We start from the raw sequence: 12,263 nt of genomic DNA on the forward strand, positions 1-12,263 counted from the left end.
TTTTTTTTTTTTTCACTATTCGGTCTTCAGTTCATCCTTTTTTTTTTTTTTTTTTTTTTTTTTTTTTTTTTTTTTTTTTTTTTTTTTTTTTCTCTCTTCACTGATTCTTTCTTCAGTTCTTCGTCTTTTTTTTTTCTTTTTTTTTTTTTTCTAGGTTCAGTGAGTTTGGTTTTTTTTTTAATTATTTTTTTTTCTCACTGGGTTCGGTGAATTTAGCTACTGGGGGTTGAAGGAAAAAAAAAAAGTAAAAGCTACACAAGGTACAAGTATGGGGCCCACAAATAATTGAAAAATATTGAGTAATGACAAGTGAGTGATGGTGCCAAACAGGGTGGGGTGTTTTAAGTGATGAGTGATAAGTAATAAGTGATGAGTGATGAAAACTGAGTAATGAGTGATGGGTGATAAAAACTGAGTGATGAGTGACCATTTTTTTAAACCAAACAAGGCCTTATACTCTCTCTTTCTCTTCCCACATATAGACCCACGCCTCTCAACCTCCCAAAAAGACCGGTAAGCTCTCTCTCTCATCACTCTTCTCTCTCTCAGATATGTGATTTTTGTTGGTGGTTGAAAGTGCTCATACTTCTACTTTCAAACTAGGTAACCATTTCTGTTACTTTGATCATTATTCTGGAATGGATCTGGGTATTTTAAGTTTTTGTTGTTGGCCTTGAAAAATTTAACAAATAAAGCATAAATATTGGGGATTTGCCACTTTTCTGTTGTTTGAATTTTGATGTAGAATCATAGATTGCCTTCTTGTAGTTTAGTCTTTAGTCAAACATTTATTTCAACGAATAGTATAGTAGTATATTCTTTTATTCGGAAGCTTTTTTGGTAAGTTGAATGCTTCTAGTTTGTACCACATAGTACTGAGGCATTTTTTTGGGGGAAAATGGGGGTAATTGCTGCAATTTTTAGTAACTGGATTTAGGTATAGTGATTTTTATTCATTTCAATCTATCATTTGTGATGATGGTTGATGGATTCCTTTGCTCATTTAGAACCTGCTAGTGTGTCATGCTAGTAAATGAGCATGGGGAATATGAAACTTGTACATGAAGAGAATTATTGTCAGAATGCTTGGAGGTTTTGAGGGGTGTGAACGAACTATTATAGATCTAAAACTGTTGTTTTTTAAATCTTTGTATTAGTTGATGCTAGGATTAGGCTCAAATTTTTTTTTTTTTACCCTCTTAGATTTGATTAATCATTGTACTAGGATTTGATTTGCTGTACCCATAGTATACCCACTGTGTACTTGGGCTACTTTTTTTTTAATAGGTAAATAAACTCATTAAATTAAGAAAAATGAAATCCCAATACACAGGGTGTGTACTGAAAAGGTATAGAAGAGTACAAAAGAAAAATAAAAATAAAAACATGAGCTAGAGAAAGCTTGCCAATGTCTGCGTTTTTCATATGAATAAATATTGTTATTTACCCAAAAAAGTGTTTTAAACCTGAAGGGCTTTTTTTTTTTTTAATTAATAATGAATGACGATTACAAAGCAAATGGAAACCAGAGCAGCAGTATTAATTGGATTGAATATCATTTAGAAGTATTATAATTAACCTAGCTATGAACTATAAATTACAATTGATTTGCTTAAAGTCATACATATGGTATTATAACTTTGGAACTATTTACATGGACCACTCTCATTTATTTATAAGATGATGATAATTATCAAAATGTTATACACCTACCAATAACATATTTTATATACTAGAGAAAAAATTTCTATCAATATATATATATATATATATATATATATATATGCAAAGAGAGCAGCTTGAATTTGAGTTGAGAGCATACATGTTTATATATATAAACAGGTATGCTCTCAACTCAACTCAAATTCAAGTTGCTCTCTTTGCAAATTTCAGATAAAATCCTAACTAAATCTATTTACTCAATGTCATCTTGCTAGGGTAATTTGGTTTGGAAGTCAATGTTCCATTAAAAAATAGATTGCCTACAGTAACAAACCATCACTCAGTTTATTGAGAAAATATTTGAAACTTGGTCTAGAGTTAGAAATTGCTTTAAAATATTTGTCTCTTTAATTGATTTGTCAAGTTTTTGGAAGTTGCCATTTGTGTACTTTAGCTTATTGTCCTTTTTTCATGGCATTGTGGCCTTTGTTATTGCAAGGGATTGTTCTAATTGTTCTCTATCATAATTTTCAGCTTCTAAGTGGGTCAAGGGGAAGCAATTGGAAGAAGTTGTGGCTGTTAAAAACATGTGAGGTTTGCCAATATCTCTAACAGAAACACAAAAACAAGCATTACCCGGTCTCTCAATTGTAAATTTTTTTACAATTGTGCTATAGTAACCTCTTATATGTATGAGGGTACCGTAGCACAATTGTGCTCCAATTGTGTTTTTTGTTTAATGGTGGTGGTGGCTTTTTTGTTTGTGGTGGTGGTTGGATTTTTTGTTTAATGGTGGTGGTGGGTTTTGTGTTAATGATGGTGGCTGGATTTTTTGTTTATTGTGTGATTGGGTTTTTGTGTTTATGGTGTTGGTTGAGTTTTTTGTTTAATGTTGGTGGGGGGTTATTTGTTTATTGTGATGGCTAGGCTTTTTGTTTATGGTAGTGACTGCGTTTTTGTGTTAATGGTGGTGACTATGTTTTTTGTTTAATGGTGGTGGTGGGTTTTTTGTTTATGGTGGTGGCTGAGTTTTTTGTTTAATGTTGGTGGTGGGTTTTTTGTTTATTTTGATAGTTGAGTTTTTTGTTTATGGCAGTGGTTGAGTTTTTGTGTTAATGGTAGTGGCTGTGTTTTTTGCTTAATGATGGTGGTGGGTTTTTTTTTGTTTATGGTAGTGGCTGGGTTTTTGTGTTAATGGTGCTGTCTATGCTTTTTGTTTAATGGTGGTTGTTGGGTTTTTTGTTTATGGTAGTGGCTGGGTTTTTGTGTTTATGGTGGTGGTTGTGTTTTTTGTTTAATAGTGGTGGTGGGTTTTTTGTTTATGGTGGTGGTTGAGTTTTTTGTTTATTGTGATGGTTGGGTTTTTTTGTTTATGGTAGTGGCTGAGTTTTTGTGTTAATGGTGGTAGCTGTGTTTTTTGTTTATGGTGGTGGCGGGTTTTTTGTTATGGTGGTGGCTGTGGTTTTTGTTTAATAGTGGTGGCTATTTTTTTTTTAATGGTGTTGGCTAGGTTTTTTATTCATTGTGGTGGTTGGGTTTGTGTTAATGATGGTAGCTGGGTTTTTGTTTTGGATTTCACTTTATTTGTTTTGTTTTAAATTGGGATTTTTCTGCATTCTTTGTGATTTCTCCATGGTTTGTAATGTGGGTTGGGTTTTTATTTGATGAGAATGTTGTGGGTCTTCTTTCTTTGATAGTTTGGCTTCATATGATGTTGCATTATGATTATTTTGTTTAGTTTGTTATTGGGTATTCTGTGGACATTTTTTGCATTGTCTTACTAATAGTAATCTTTTTTTGTTGTAGTACATCTTATCAGGGATATAGGTTTGCAGTCTAGTTTGTTATTGATGTATTTTCCTTTATACTTGTGCAGATATGGGATTGGTGGCAAAAAGATAGCTTTTGTGGGACTACTTGAACTCAAATAATTTTCTGTAAAGTTTGGAAGCTAAGACATCATTTGTATATAAATGGTTGTAATTACTTTGTGAACATCTTTATTGCATTTTTAGATTGTATGGATGTTTTTTTTATGGATTTGGTTAGAAATGAATGGAATTTATTTTTAATTTATTTTTTATGGATTTGGTTAGAAATGAATAGGTTAATGTAATGGCAAGTAAATGTAAAGAATATTAATAAAAAAATAAAATTGGTGATGATAATTTTCGTTGCCATATTTGACTATAAGCAGAAATTGGTGACGAAATAATTCGTCACTTGATCTATTGAGATTAAAAAGAAAAAAAAAATTTGGTGGTGCAAAACTTTGTCACCTAATCTATTGAAATTGGAAAAAAAAAACATTTGGTGACAAAATGTTTCGTCACTGAAAATAAGGTTTAGTGACGAAAATATTAGGTGACGAAAAGCTTACGTCACCTATCATTTTTTATTGGTGACGAAAAAATTTCGTCACCAATCATTTTTTTATTGGTGACGAAACATTTTTGTCACCAATACATTCTATGACAGAGCTTAGGTGACGAATGTTGTTTTGCCACCATTTCGTCACCATATGTATTCGGTGACGAAATAAAGACATATTATGACGAAATGTTTCGTCACCATAGTCCACTTTTGTTGTAGTATAAAACAAAATATACAAGCCCCAAAAAAATTAGCGCAATAACAAAACTTACCAATAGTAAAGTTAAAAATAATTAATCCTAATTAACAAATTTTACTCAAAACAAACAACTAGTCCTTTAAAAATTTTTAAACAAAATAATTATATCTTTACCTAGCAAAAAGCGCACGCATCAAAAACTCAAAAAAAAAAAAAAAAAAAAAAAAAAAAAACACTTAGATAAGAACCAGCAAAGCCAATGGTCAGAACCCCCCCCCCCCCCCCCCCCCCCCCCCCAACTTCAAGTCCTTTCATCGTACCTGCATGAGTTTAATCTAGATTTGAATAATTAATCTAAGTAATTACTTAGCTAATTAACTTCAAGTCCTTTCTCCGCTCCTGCATGAGTTTAATCTAGATCTGAATAATTAATCTAAGTAACTACTTAGCTAATTAATTAGGTTAAACAAGTCTAGTTTGTAAGGGTCTAAACAAAACAAACAATTGGAAATTTCTATCACAACCCAAACCCTTCCCCTCCCTTTCAACTCCTAGGTGCTTAGGTGCCAATGGACCATCAATGTGTTATGCAATTGAAATATTGGTTAAGTGTTCAAAGTATCAATTTTTTTTTTTACTAGCTTCGGTCTTTGATATATTATACTCTATTTTATAATTCCCTTTTAAAGTTAACAACTTTATGATTTTTATTTTTTAAAATAAATAAATAAACAGTTAACAACTTTTTGTGTTAGGCTCGAACGTATGTTTTGCTAAACATGTGTTGGGCTTCACTCAATAAAGAGAAATTTGGGTCCATATGGATCTTTTTGTTAGACGCTGGCTTCATTTCTTTGTAACTATAAAGATTGTGACCCGCATTGACTCTGTGATTGATCATTCGATAGAAGGAAATGTTGTTAGCCTATGTAAGAGGCTTGTCCTTTTTTCAAGATGCAAGGGACCACGCGCTTTCTCTTTTATAGCCAAGAATAAGTGTAAAGTGGTTCACATTTGGCCTTACTCCTTTGAGTACTGATTTCATAAGCAAAAGATTTTACAATCTAAGTTTCTTTTATTATTCTATCTAGTTCCTGTCATCTTATTTCGTACGTGTCAATACTCATGCTGCTAAAATCTCAAACCCAAATGGTTCTTAATTCAAGAGCTCTTGTTTTGCTCCACATTCTTGTCTGGTCATTGCCAGATACACTTACCCTGAGTTCTGGTACCCTGAACGATATCTCTTGCTTGAAATCTATTAGAGATTCCTTAGAAGATCCTCTCAATCACATAGCCACTTCTTGGACCTTCAACAACCTCACAGAAGATTCTATCTGTGGATATGTTGGGGTCAGTTGTTGGTACATATCTGAGAGTAGGGTTCGAGGTGTGCAACTGGCCAACATGGGGCTCAAGGGCAAGTTCCCTAGGGGCCTTGTGGACTGCAGCGAACTTAGAATCTTAGACCTTTCAGGTAATGTAATTTCAGGATCAATCCCACGTGATATCAATGAAATACTGCCGGCCGTAGAAGTGCTCAAACTCTCAAACAATAACTTGTCTGGAGAAATCCCATCGAGTATAGGTAATTGCTCTAATCTGGAGGTTCTCATACTCGACAACAACAGGCTAATGGGGCAAATACCTCAGCAACTCAACCAGCTCATCCGTCTAGAAATCTTTAGTGTTGCTAATAATTTGTTGTCAGGGCCAGTGCCAGACTTTGTTAACATCACTACAATCAAGCCTGAGAGCTATGTAAATAATAGTGGACTATGTGGAGGGCCTTTCGAATATTGCCGTAAAAAGCATAGATGGAGCTTTGAAATTTCTTTCAGGAGTGGGTTTGTAGTTGGTTTTGTGGTTTTTGCCTTTTCATATACAGCTTTTTTTACCTACTATTTTAATCTTTGTGTGGGATCAAACAAGAGGAATAAGATAATGCCAACAAATACTACAGAATTGACAGTGACCGGGAAGAACATCGCTGAAAAAGTTGATCAAGTTACCCAATTGATGAAGGTACTTTTTCTCACTCTATTAAAAGTGCTAGGGGCAAGTAAATATATAATAAGGGATAGTGCAAAGTCACATGCGATATTGATTGTAAAGAAAAATCAGTTTTTTTGAAAAATTAGTTGAAATGATAGTTTCTTACAATGATTCGTGATTGGTGTATTGACTTGTTATGTGTTGTGGGTCAAATAACTGTTATATATACATGGCATTTAGTCTATTCCACGAATTTGTTGATATATATATATTTTTTTGAGAAGCAAAAAAAAAAAAAAAAAAAAAAAAATTATTGTTAGTGATAAATGAGATTATTTCTTTGAAGTAAAATTTCAAATGCTTAAAAATATTACTAAAGCAAAAATTAACTCATGACGCGTGAATAGAACTAAAAATACATTACAAATATGTTCAATTTAAATTTAATATAAATGATAGGTGTGTTGTAAAATTGTATAGTATAAATGATAAAGTAGCTTTTGAGATGATAAAATTGATTTTTTTTAGATACTGGATGTGAATGCTCTAAGTTACTTTGATCCTTCCATTGTTCATATTCAAATTTCCTAAACAGTGTGTATATCAATTTGTGATATGGGTTTATACATATCATTTTAGTGCTAAAGTTAGTCTCCCCAAGGGAAGATTTCTATCTCTATCCCAGTTGGAACTTAGAACATTCCTTGCGTTTGCATGATCATTACTTTTTTGTCATTGATTTTTCAAAGATGTTGATTTTCTCTCAAAATACACAAGCGATGGAAAAGATGGTCTTATATTTAGTGCAGTGTCATCAATGAGCTGAAGCGTCTTGCTGTGTTTATAATGTTCTAAGAACACTTTGAAAACAGAAATCAGAAAATATTCTTCCAAATGATTTTATTCTTTTTCCAAAACCCAAAATACATTATTCACTTAAAATTTAGTTGATGAGCAATTTTAAATTCACTCCATAAAGTTTAAAGCGAATGCTTGTAGTATGTAAAACCTTAAAATATTACTTTTAGTCCTTACTTAACTTAAAGTCACTGTTTTTAGTCTTTGTGGAGTGATGATGTGTTATTTTTTAGTTTAATCGTATTATTTAAGGGACTAGAAGTGATAACTTTAAACTTGGACTACTAAAATTGTTCATGTTCAAAATTTTAGAGACCAACAATGTATTTAAGTTATTTATTTATTTATAATGCCAGTTTACAAAACAAGAAACTAATTTAGAGTATAGTTCAATAGAAGCCCAATTTCTGTTACTCTCACAATTTGTCAGTCGTAGGCAAGCAATATTGCCACCTAAAAAACAATATAAATGCTGTTAAATACTGTTGTAATTTTTTATTAGCACTAACCCAGAATGGCAAATGATTATTGATCCACAGATTTCTCAATTGGGCAGAAAAGTTACTAGAGTGAGCTTTGCAGAACTTAAAGAAGCAACAGGCAATTTCAACAGACACAATTAGATTGGGTTGGGAAAGATTGGGATAATGTACAAGGCAGTGCTTCCAAATGGTTATCCCCTTGCAGTTAAGAGGCTATACGAGTCTCAACCTTTTGAGAAACAATTCAAATCTGAGTTATCAGCTCTGGCTAGATTGAGACACAATAACATAATTCCCCTCTTGGGTTACTGTAGAGAAAGGAAGGAAATGCTTCTAGTATACCAATATATATCGAATGGTAACCTTTATGGCTGGCTACATGCTGGGAAAAACAAAGATACGATCTTGGATTGGCCTTTGAGGATTAAAATCGCCATTGGGTTAGCGAGAGGCCTAGCATGCCTTCACCATAATTGTCATTTCTCGGTAGTCCATCTCAGCTTGAGTTCGAATGCTATCTTACTTGATCAGAATTTTGAGGCCAAGATATCAAATTTTGGAGAGGCAATAATATTGAAACCTGGAGGGCTAATGTTTGTGAAGTCAAGTGATGTCTATGATTTTGATGGCAGTGGGGTTAGGGAGTTGGATTTTTACAAAAAGGATGTCTATGATTTTGGCATTTTGCTTCTTGAGCTAATTACAGGAAAGCCACCCATTCAAATAAATAATTATTCGAACCGTTTGGATGGGTGTTACGTTGATTGGATTACTTGTCTTTTGACTAGCCCTTCTTTAATGTGCAATTTCATTGATAAATCTCTTATTGGGTCAGGTTTTGATAATGAAATCTTTCAGTTGCTCAGAATTGCCAGTGCCTGCATTAAGCCCTTATCTTGTCAAAGGCCCACAACCCTTGAATTGTACCATGCGATAAGCATCCTTGGAGAGAATTCTGGCCTCATAAATAATGATACTGAGATATTGAGACAATCTGAAATTGCTACTACCAGTACTTCAAATGAAATTGTTGATGTTGAAAGTACATAGAACTACTGAAGCATGACAGACAAAGTGGAGCATTAAGTCAGAATTCCTCCAGTCGAGGAGGTTGTTTGCTTCTTGTAATCTTTTGTTGTTCTCAGCATCTTTTTGTCACTTGTGGGAAAAGCCGTTTTTTTTTTTCGCATCTATAGGTTATGATTTTAGAGTGCATGGTCCGGATTGCACAATATTGATGTTCTTTTTTCTTTTGGGTTGTATGCTATTGGCGGAAAAATTATATAGTTTTTATTTTTTTTAGAAAGATTATATTATATAGTTGCCATGAATAGGTTGTTGATACTGCAATGATACATCATGAGTGCAATTATAACATTTAGACAGAAAATCCCCAACACATATCAGTCAAAAAGTAGAAGATATTCAGCCTCTCTTGCTCTGTTCTCTGAGTTCTCCCTCTTGCAAAGCCATTCCGCCGTAGATCGTCGTATATCGGTGACCAATGATGTCATTCCGCCCTTGCCAAAGTTCTGCCGGTAAGCTTTAAAATTTGAGTTGATTTTGGGGTTTGAGTTGTGATAAACAGACAAAATGAGGCAGAATATTAATTAAGAGAGAGAAAGCGATAGAGAACTACCGCCTACGATGGTGGTGGCGAAAATCGATGAGGGCAGAGCGCTTAGCTTTCTGCCATGGCCTTGGGCGAGAGAGAGAGAATAGAGAGAATGTTCATTGGTCCAGTTCTATTTACGTTTAAACCCAAACAACCAAGCCTGAATAGACATGAGCCAGCGACCCAACCAATTCACACTAAAGCCCAGATTGCAATGTAACCCAACTCAAGCCAAGCCCACAACAAAAATATACCAACAACCTAACTCAAAAATAATTCTACTATCAGTCAAAATAATAATAATAATTAATATTATCTATATATATATAAAACCGAAGCCTTTGCTGGCACCACAATTTTCCACGTCAGCATAATATTTAAAAAATAAAAAATAAATAAAAATTATAACTCCTCAAAACCCTAGCAACTTTACCCCTCTCTCAAGTTAAGAAATATAAAGCCACGGTTTCTGCAAACTCTCTCTCTCCAGATGTAGGAAGCCCTAAAGCATTCAAGATTTACAATGCACGGTATAGATTTTAGCTTATAAAGTTCAGCTTTTGTAAGGTTAGTTTTGTTTATATATTAATTAATACATAGTACTTTGTTCACCATTGAATACTCATATAATCAATTTCCAATTCAGTGTTCAATAATTAAACCAAAATTCTACCAAAATTCTAACTGCGCTATCGTAAAATGTTATTATTAGTATGAATTTTATGGAGTTGCGGTGTTCAAGAATTAAACCAAAATTCTTTTAAATTATCTATAATATTTTGTCATTTGAAAATTTTATCTCTTTGATTTTAGTATATTGTGTTTCTTAAGCTATAGAGAGATTTTCTTTAGTTTCTACAAACTCTCTCTCTCTCCAGATGTAGGAAGTCCTAAACGCACGGTATAGCATTCAAGATCTACAACTCACGGTATAGATTTTAGCTTATAAAGTTCAGCTTTTGTAAGGTTAGTTTGTTTATATATTTAGTCCTTATGTTTAGGTTTAGGTTTAGGTTTTAAGAGATTTATATATTACTACTATGTGGCTGAATTTCCCGTGACATCAGTTTTATATTTTTTTTTATTATTTTTTTTTAAATTTGTTTTATGAAAGGTTAGTTTGTTTACATCAGTTCTTTATCTCAAAGATAAGGCTTTTATTTCTACCTCAAGAACTATTTAGGTATGTATCCCTTGCAAGCACACATGAACTTAAATTGTCTTTTAATATATGCATGCTTTATTATTTTCTAATAGTTTTCCCGTGCATCGCACGGGTTAGCGACTAGTGTATATATAAAACTGAAACTTTGAAGTACCCACAATTTTCCACATCAGCATTAATTAATTAAATATTTTAATTAATTAATATTATAATTACAAAATACAGTAATTATTCAGCATTATCTAAATATCATTCTTCCCCAACCAAATACACCAGATACTTTGTCACGCTAAACTCTCCACCCCCATCACTTAAAACTCACCCTTTCCTTCCCCCAAAATCAAAACCCAAAACTCAATTCCTCCCACCGCCGTCGCCGCTACTGTTGTCGCCGTCGCCACCACGGATCACCACCACCACATTTTCCCTTTGCATCTCCATCGTCTGTTTCCTAATATCTACGTTCATAGTTTTTTTTTTTGGGGAGGGGGGGGGGGGTTGATTTGGAAAACCGGTTTTGCTGTTGATTCACCATCAATCTCCTCTTTCACAGGCAACTTCTTTTCTCTTTTTTCTCTCTTTGGAACATTGGGCATTCAGGTTTTTCTCTCTCACTCTTTGGGTTTTCAGTTTTGGTAGATATTTGGATTCCAATTGGTTCTTAATTTTTCCACTCCTACATAGAATTTTGATTTTTAGGTTATTGAATGTTTTCGTAGATATTTAGATTCCAATTGGTTCTTAATTTTTCCACTCCTACTTAGAATTTTGATTTTAGGTTTTTGAATTTCTTGATTTTAGCTAATCAGTGAATGTTCATAGCTAATAAGAATGCTTTTAAATTTTCTCAATCTTTGCAAGTACCTCAATGTTGGTAATTGTAAGGGAAAACTTCATATCCATTACCTACAAACTTCTGATTACTCATGCTTTCAGGTAATGCATTCACCTACATGCAGTTTTGAAATATTCCTTTCAAGTTATGCTTTCTGACAAGCGTTTAGGTCTTATGCATCTTAGAATATTAAAATTTTGGAAATTTTGGTAGGGTGCTCATGACTCAAGTAAAAAGGGGGCTAATTCCGAAGAAGCTGCAGATAACCAGTCCTTCCTTGCATCAGGGGGCCGCAATTGAATGATCCATCTTTATGATGTCAGTAGGTTTACTACGTTCCTCTGTTTTTTATTTTTATTTTGTTAATCTCTGCCCAGTCACTAGGGTTTCTGTACTTTTGTTTATCTCTGTGAGTTGTGGACTTCTTTCATTGTAATTTTGGATGGTTCTTCATTTTGAACGAAACTTCCTGAATTTGCTGCAATCCTTGATGGGTATTGCTTAATGAAAAGTTGTCTGTCTCATATATGTGACTTCAACCTTTTTTTTTTTTTTTTTTTTTTTAATCTAAGTTTAATATCAAGGTTAGCAATCTGACACTGACCCAAAAAACAAATGAAATAAATATGACTCTAGGCTTACTTTGTCTTGAAGATTTTCTGTTTTTTTTTTCTTTTTTCTTTTTTTTCATATAGCGGGTAATTCATTTGTGTATTTTAAAGACATTTTAATGGGTAATATAATATTTTTGTCTTGGTTTGTTTCAAATTGTAATTTATAGGTCTTAATTTTATGTTTTTAGTTAGGCTGTAGCTGTTGCTTTGCAGATAGCTTTTGTTTGCAGCATATATTTTTTGAAATTCATGCATATATTTTTAGGACATGAACTTTCTACTAAGAAGACAAATGCTAGGTACATGGAACTTTTCTTCCTTCTAATTTCAATTGGGTATTTGTTCTTGTGCTCCTTATTTTGAACTATGGTAGGGCAATTGATGTTTGTCTGGATTTTTGCTGCCTAGAATGTTACTTTTATGTGGATGAAATATCTTAAAGTGCATATTGGGTTTTTATTATTG

General features: G+C 33.2%; 2 protein-coding genes and 1 long non-coding RNA gene across 3 annotated transcripts; all 3 read left to right on the plus strand.

The window, feature by feature from the left end:
* The first annotated feature begins 480 nt into the window (after positions 1 to 480).
* On the plus strand, positions 481 to 3,765 carry LOC126703351 (uncharacterized). The gene is made up of 3 exons (XR_007648022.1): positions 481 to 603; positions 2,197 to 2,256; positions 3,539 to 3,765. It is a non-coding gene; the product is annotated as an uncharacterized LOC126703351 (long non-coding RNA).
* A 1,517-nt stretch (positions 3,766 to 5,282) lies between these two features.
* Positions 5,283 to 7,979, plus strand: LOC126701448 (inactive LRR receptor-like serine/threonine-protein kinase BIR2). The gene is made up of 2 exons (XM_050399556.1): positions 5,283 to 6,259; positions 7,627 to 7,979. Exons 1-2 carry the CDS (start codon positions 5,360 to 5,362, stop codon positions 7,708 to 7,710), a joined length of 984 nt encoding a protein of 327 aa, XP_050255513.1. The 5' UTR covers positions 5,283 to 5,359; the 3' UTR covers positions 7,711 to 7,979.
* Positions 7,735 to 8,619, plus strand: LOC126702822 (probably inactive leucine-rich repeat receptor-like protein kinase At5g48380). The gene has a single exon (XM_050401682.1). The coding sequence runs from the start codon at positions 7,735 to 7,737 to the stop codon at positions 8,617 to 8,619; it is 885 nt and encodes a 294-aa protein (XP_050257639.1).
* Positions 8,620 to 12,263: the final 3,644 nt, after the last annotated feature.

The sequence above is a fragment of the Quercus robur genome, chromosome 10 (genome assembly GCF_932294415.1).
Source record: "Quercus robur chromosome 10, dhQueRobu3.1, whole genome shotgun sequence".
NCBI lineage: Eukaryota > Viridiplantae > Streptophyta > Magnoliopsida > Fagales > Fagaceae > Quercus > Quercus robur.